This window comes from Dermacentor silvarum, chromosome 2 (assembly GCF_013339745.2).
Source record: "Dermacentor silvarum isolate Dsil-2018 chromosome 2, BIME_Dsil_1.4, whole genome shotgun sequence".
Classification (NCBI taxonomy): Eukaryota; Metazoa; Arthropoda; class Arachnida; order Ixodida; family Ixodidae; genus Dermacentor; species Dermacentor silvarum.
This window is the reverse complement of record NC_051155.1, coordinates 239,523,971-239,531,546: the sequence shown is the minus strand read 5'-3', so window position 1 is coordinate 239,531,546 and position 7,576 is coordinate 239,523,971. Positions and strand designations below refer to the sequence as shown.

The 7,576-nt window shown below is 43.8% G+C and overlaps 1 protein-coding gene across 1 annotated transcript; it reads right to left on the bottom strand.

The window, feature by feature from the left end:
- Window positions 1–2,255: 2,255 nt before the first annotated feature.
- On the bottom strand, window positions 2,256–6,044 carry LOC119442964 (dual specificity protein phosphatase 3-like). Its single transcript, XM_037708057.2, is given in 4 exon segments — window positions 2,256–2,816; window positions 4,009–4,258; window positions 5,493–5,613; window positions 5,615–6,044. Coding segments are annotated over 4 exon segments (636 nt in total). The 5' UTR covers window positions 5,705–6,044; the 3' UTR covers window positions 2,256–2,641.
- Window positions 6,045–7,576: the final 1,532 nt, after the last annotated feature.

Here is a 7,576-nt window from a genome sequence, read left to right as displayed (position 1 = left end):
CATTAAATATTTTATTTTCTCTCTCGCTCTCTGTATTTCTCTTTGTGCGGATGATTGGCCTCCTTTTTTGTCTGACAGCACTAAATCCCCACCAACTCTGTTCTAAGTGTGAGCCAGCCAAGGGACAGCGCCTTCTTACAGCGGTATATATATATATATATATATATATATATATATATATATATATATATATATATATATAAGAAATGACGTTGGATGACGTATTGCAATTCTTTCTTCCGTTGTGTGAATGCATGTGTGTGCGTGGCATCGGTTCGAATGAGGTCTCTATTATCTAGTCATTTCATTTTATTGACACACACCGAAGAGGGAGCGATTATTTGTAATAAAAGATGAAAACTAGACTACAGTGACATTTTCATTCTCTGAACTCAACCACCGCGAAAAGCGATGTGAAACTCGTTATAAGTATTGAGACTCCGTTAAACATATTATCATGCCGTCCCATAGATTTGGCCGCTTTCATTAGAAAACTAAGAAAGGGCGGTGTTGACGCGCCTTGAATAGGGAAATAGCCCAGCAGTGTGCCCATCTGCTATGGTGAGCTTTCGGCACATCCGGTCATGTGCAGCTATAGCTTACTAAATGTTTCGATCACGTCTGTACAGCGTCGGACAGTATGAAATGATTAACCTAAGAAATTTTCCTCTACGTCAAAGGCGCGTGCTACTATGAAACACATCGAGTCGTCTTTGACACGCTGGGCGCTTCTAACGGACTTAAAAGTATTTAAATCAACATTTATTCAATACTTACCGTCGCTCAAACGTATTACCCTCCCATATATAGGAATATGGGACGTCGAGTTCAGTTCGCTTGTTCCGCCATCACGAGTGTACTCGAAAATCTTGCTCGTCTTGTTCGTAGTCAATGCTCGTAGTAGTCAATGTTAGTAGTAGGCAATATGTTCAGTGTCTGCTGTGCTTCACTTCAAAATTTCCCTAACACTCACTTGCCGCCATTATAGTTCGCGACTCAGACCTGTACTATAATTGCGTTGCTTTCACTGCGTTGAACAAGCGCTTTGCGCTTCGGTAAGTGTGCACTTTAATCAAAGTGCCTTTCTTGGCGTAACATCTCCAAATTTTTATTGTATACAGCTATTGTTATTTTTCTGTCGATGATTGTAAGAGAGCGTGCCATTTTATACACCGTTTCTCTGGGGTATTTTTATATATCGCAAGAAAAATTGTGCATTCAGCACCTACGTCTAGCCGTGCTTACGTGGATGTTTAATTGAATGAACTTATAGTCCTGTTTAACATAGCTCTTAAGTTCTGCTACGATATGTACATGTTATTACACTCTTACCCAGCCTGCTATGGGGGCTTTGTATTCCTTTTTCTCAGCTGAAAAGTGACCTCTCAATGCCCGAAGGTTTTATATTTTATTTTCTCTCTCTCTCTTTCTTTCTTTGTTTCCATTTCGTTTCTTTTCAGTACTTTTCATTTTATTTTTTTATTATTGTGATCTTCAGGCCATTGTTTCGATCTTCGGAGACGGTTTACGCTTATACACGTAGCGGAAAATAAGTATCGAAGAAAACTATTTTTGTAGCAACACAACATTTGACGCAGCTATTGTATCTTTTGGGGTGTAGGATGCCATTTATTTCCCGCTTTCTAGAAAGACTAGAAATCAGGGGCGAGCGAGTACTAGTCAAATATAGTGTGCGAGCAGAAGTGCGAAAGTACACTGCGTGCACTCGTCTCATCAGATATCAGACGAAACAGCGCTGCCCCATGTGACTACATAGCAAGAATTTCAGCCTGCCAGTTTTCCAGAATGTAGTGCACTCGAAATTCGCTTTAGAGTAACTGAACACCCCGCAGCATTTCTTCGTGTATAGTGCATTGCTTTTATCGTCACGGCACGACACGGCGCATCGAATGCAACAACGTACAATGGGCCTTATTCACAAAAACGCTCTTACGCTACAAATGTTAATAAGAGCAGATTCCAGCCAATCGTTCTGCTGGACACATCACTAGCAATGGCGGTCGGTCGATGGCAAATTGCACCCACGAAAGATAAGTTTTGTGAATTCGGCCCCAGATGCACAACAAAAATACAGTCTGCAGTCACACCTTTGTCTTCGAAGGCCGCGTAGGAGCTCAGGTGAAACTTGGAGGAAAGTGCTCGCCAGGCCTAGAACAGAGACGCACAGAAGTATCGAAACTACAAAGCAAACCTCTGCGCTAATGTGAGCAATGTTCGACATTCCAACCGACACAAAATGGGGAATTAGGCTTGCACAGGTCCGCTATTTCTTGTCGCAGAAGCCCTGGTCTGTACGGTCTCTGAGAACCTATTAACACATTGTAAAGGACACAAAAAAGAAAAAAAAAAGAAAACGCACATTTGCGATTTTAGGAAGCCAAAATTACGTTAAAGGTATTTATTATTTTATTCGACTCCATTTTAAATAAAGCTTTCGAACTTCTTTTTTCATGTAACTTAGTATTGTTTCACTATTTCGCAAGAAGTGTTCAAGGTAGTTGCAGCCCCTTTGGTATCGACTAGCCGGTCCGTCACAACACACGCGCACACACACAGTCCAGCGAAAGCAGTCAGCACACATGTATCACTCTCTCCATCTCTTCCGCCCGAGCGGAGACAATCAAGACGACGTGGGCGGAGACGAGGCAAGCATGCTTTTCTGCAGCTCTGCCAGCTGCCTGAGGAAGCCTTCGTTCGGGCGAACGGCAGGCCTGGCCGTGCGCGTTTTCTCCAGGGCCTCGTGAAGATCCATTCCACGTCGCAGTATCAGAAAGGCCAGCACGAGGGCACACGATCTGCACTCAAGATCACAGGGCGTGTCCATTGACACGGAGTCCCCCGGCAGCAAAAACAGAAAGAAAAGAAAAAGAAAAGTGGTCTTTCGTGACTTGATGCGCTGCTTAAATGCGTAACAAGCGACAAGAAAACAGACAAGAGAAAGCGCGAACTCACAGCTGCGTTTATATCCGTAACGGCATGCGCCTTATGTACAGTGTTCAAGAGACAAGACATCTTAGAGGATAGCACACCGGACACTAAGAAAAAAGAAAAAAAAAAAACAGACACAGATTAAAACTATACAGCTCAATGCTATATAGCTATGTAGGTCTTAATGTGTGCTTAAGATGGTCACTTTTTTTTTACTTTTTTTTAAGACGTGCCGCGTTAAAAATTAGATTTCTTATACAGTGAGAACAATTTATAGTTCGCTTCCGTATCTATCAGTACACAGTGCCATTCAAACGCCTTATTGATCTCTCTCCGACTGGTCAAAAGAGCGCGGGATAACTTTAGTGTTGGAAATGAGCGGCTCACATGTATGAGTGCGCAGCACAATGCGCAGCTAGATCTTCGGCATGTGTAATCTCTTTGCACGGATAATCACGCCACTCTGAGCCTCTCGTTAGTACACCTTTTCGTATAAGCCCAAACCAAACGGGCCAGCGACAACATAATTCAGATAACAGATTTGAAGATGTTGACACGTGTATACTTATTTATCCTTTTTCTTAGATGCGCCGGCATTATTTGGAACTTACTCGAATGGTATCGTTGGTTCTATCTGTTGTGTATGCTCTCGCCGAACCTTGTGTAATCATACTGTATGCGCGATAAGAATTGTGCAGCACTTTCTGGAAGGCACGCGGACACCCGCGATTACCCTGGAACCTTCGACGAGTCATGTGTAACAGCCGATGCGCTTGACCCGCAGATCAGATTTCGACGATTGCCAACTGCGCTCGCCGCTGCCGTTGTGTTTTGAGCGTAACTTGCTTTTGTGGACACAGGTTAGCCCAATAAAGAGTTCGTGATTCATAGTTTTGCTACTGTGTTCTTCACCGTCACTACACCGTGACAATATCACATGCAGATGCGCAAAGAGCCATTCACACGTTTGACAAAGCTGTGAACGCTACACTCAATAGATATTTGCAAAGATCTTGCAAGCACTTAAACATGCGCGTACGCTATGCGCCAAGTGGTCACCTGGACACGCCTGCGTTGCAGTGCACGAGTACGGATCCGCCGGAAGAGAGCGCTCCATCTATGAAGTCGCACACGGTGCCGATAGTGGCAGGAGTCAGTGTGAAGTCCGGGAGATCCAGCAGTTCAAGAGCCAGGTAAGTCAGCCCGAGGTCTTCGTGGAAGTTTGGCACTGTCGAGGCGACCGCGTTCACGACATGTGTCACAGCGAGCGACTGGAGCAGGCACCAATCGGCAGCTGCGTCCTGGGAACCTGAAGAGGTCTGGATTTCAGCATGCACGATCCACCTTTTACAGTGCAAGTATAATACGAAAGGTCTGTTTAAAGTTTTCAGGAGGGAACACCACTATGGACAAACATTTAAATACGCTGGAACGCTTCATCAAAAGTATAAAAAGAGGGAGAAAGCGAGGAGAAGAAAGGCAGGGAGGTCAAACAGGCGAGCGTCCAGTTGGTTACCCTACACAAGGGTAAGGGAAAGTGGGAGTAGAAAGAGGAAAATATGAAGAGAGATAACCCTGGCATGCACGCGGGATGATGCACAGGAAGACTACGAACGGTGACTCAGGCCGGTGCACTTCAAGAATTTCACCAGTGGACGAATAGCTTTTTGTGCCAATGACGGATGTACTAAAGGCATAAAAAAAATTGAAAAGAGAGACATGGGGCGGTCACACACAACGGCGCATGCGCGCGAGAAATGGGGGTGGGCACAGCTAGATTAGCAGACAAGCACGTCATTTGCGTGTCATTTAACGAGACAGATGGCGCTCTGACACATTTTTTCTTTCAGTTTTATTATCCTTCGGCATTCAATTATTTCCTGAGTTTTTCTTTTCCTTTTTAATGTTCCTTCGCTTTGTCCTTGTCCTTGGCGCTGTTACTGCTTGAAATTGAAATAACCAACGAGCCGATGCTTTCACTGTTTAAACGTGCACGGCGCCCTCGATCTAGCTGCTATCTTCCTGGCAATGCTATCTTGCTGTGAATTAAGAAACACATTCCAGACGTCCAGGCGCCGTGACAGTACCCCATTTCATTATTGATGTGCTTCACTGCGCAGCAACCAAAATATGCTTCACGGCAATACATTATGTGCGCTTCATTGTACGACGCTACTGTAATGCGGTGAAGGTGACTTTAGAAAACCGATTATTCATTGCTCATGCTGCGACCAACCGATGACATTCAAGAACGGTGTGCTCACACGCTGCTCACAGCCAAAACCGCACTTGCCGTGCCCTGTAGCGTTCAAAAAGCTCATGACCAATATCAGATGATGTCTCCACGTCATGATGCATATGACACTACGCGTGAAACGACGCCCACAACCTTGACTCCAAGAACGTTAACTAGCCCCAGTGTATGCCCGTCCAAAGCAAGCTCCGCTGACAAGCTTCTGTCTTCTAGCGAGGCCAAACAAGTTCGTCAGCGAAAACCGTGGCCTTCGATGTGGCGTGAGACGCAACGGAGACACGCGGCTTACCTATGTGAAGTCCTGGGATCACTTCGCCCACCTGAAGATCTGGTTTGAGGTCAGGCACGAAACCCATCGAGCCGTCAAAACGAGGCGATGATACAACGCGTGGCTCTCCTTTCGAGTCGCGTAGTCTCGACAAAGTGGCGGCCATCTGGCGTCCTGACACTCGTCTTCACATTCTTCAGTGATTTTATATCGAAAGAAGTTATGCCCTCCATGTATTTGTTGATGTTGTGGTTATATGAAGTTTATATCCACTGCTCAGCAGAGGCAATGAGCATAACGTGCGTTTCGTTCGTGCGAAAAGCGGCGCTGCACTTGGCACTTTCCCGAATAATTAGAGCCATGAACCTTTTACTTTTCGAACTTGTAAACTATCGCTACATCATCTTTTGCTACTTTCATTTATTACGTTCGGTCACTAATTTGGTCTGCGGTAACCATCAGCGAACGACAGCGACACCATCAGTTTGTTGAAAAAACTAAACAATGAGCATACGACAGCTACAGTATTGTGCTGCCATCTATGCTGTACGAGAGAAATCACCTTGCACATTTTTCTTCACGCCTTGTTTGAACGTTATCAGTCTTATTTATGCGCCATTGTAAACTTACATCATGGTTTAAAGGCATGCAGTCACGTTAAATCTCATTAGAAGATATATTATTACAAACCAGATACATTTTACATGCTTCCGTAAAATTGCTCTGAATAAGAGCGCTTTTAATGTTTTTAATATACCACACTCCCTGCGCCTAATTTAATATGTTCACTGTTTTCACCAGTTATCACACAAAACGCAATTTTATTTATTAACATATTTGGGAGAGCATTACTCCTGGTTTCTTTTTTCGTAAAATTAAATCTTGCATTGGTTTATTGTTCTGGTTCTCGTTCTAAATAGTGTCCAGGGCCCCAGCGTATGTATGCCTGGACTATGTATCTCAAAAGCCTGAAAGGCACCCTCATATACGTGAAAGCTTTACGTTGGGCTTTTTGACGGACGTGCAATGCACTGATGAGCCTGGAATGAGCACTAGGACGCACATATGCATAGCTACAATCCTTTAAAGTAGGACATTCCAGGAGCACTTGTATATTCTGAAACAAACTTTCAGATATTATTCTATTTTACAATCACGATCAAAACTGACTCAACCAGCTGCAAAAGAGTAAAATTAGCAGCGCTGCAGTACTCTAACCAGCTGCAACAGCTCTACTGCAGTTACTCTCGCTGTAAAAGAGTAAAATCAGCACTACTGCAGTTATTCTTCTGCGCAGTAGAGTTAAATTACTCTATGGCTACTTCTCTCTCCGAAAGCGGCATAATTCCGTTATGCTACCCCTGATAGATTATATGTACTCTTGAGAAAGAGACGTTTGTAGGGTGTTTTATTATTAGCTGCACCAAATTTTTAAATATTACCTGTAGCAGATAGCACCCTTAGGTAAATTACTCGATGAGGCCACCATTGCTTCTACGAGATATCAAAATGCTTAATTGAATAATTAACCTAATTACATTAACTTACGTTTTAATTAAGTACTTTACGGCACACAATTCAATCTACGAATTGTAACTAGTGAGTTTTCAAGGCATATCGACTTGGAACGAATTCTGAGAATGTCACCGGCTTCGAGATATGCGCCGTCAATCTTGCGATAAAAATGCACTGTGTTACACTTACTTTTTTATGAAAACGTTGCTTTATGCTTTGAAGCACAAAAGTAAAGTAACTACGATACCACTGCATTTCGTCGGACACTTTGAAAACTAGTATGTCGAAACTGGCGTAGTCCTGAAAATGCGGTCCAAGTGGATGCACCTTGCGAACTCACCGGCTATCATTCGTAGATTGAAATTTGTGCCGTAAGGTAATTAATTAAATTAATTAAATGAGCATCAGTGGAGCGCACTTAGGGCTCTTGAGCCTGCATCGAACTTTCACTATATAGCAGTCCTGCATGACTGACACGGAGGGTAGCACGCCCAAGTACCCCGGCCTGAATTTTCGTATAACAAAGAGGACCCTCGCCTATTGCCCTGTATTGTGGACAAAGGCGCCCAAGCGACCACATACCCGAAACT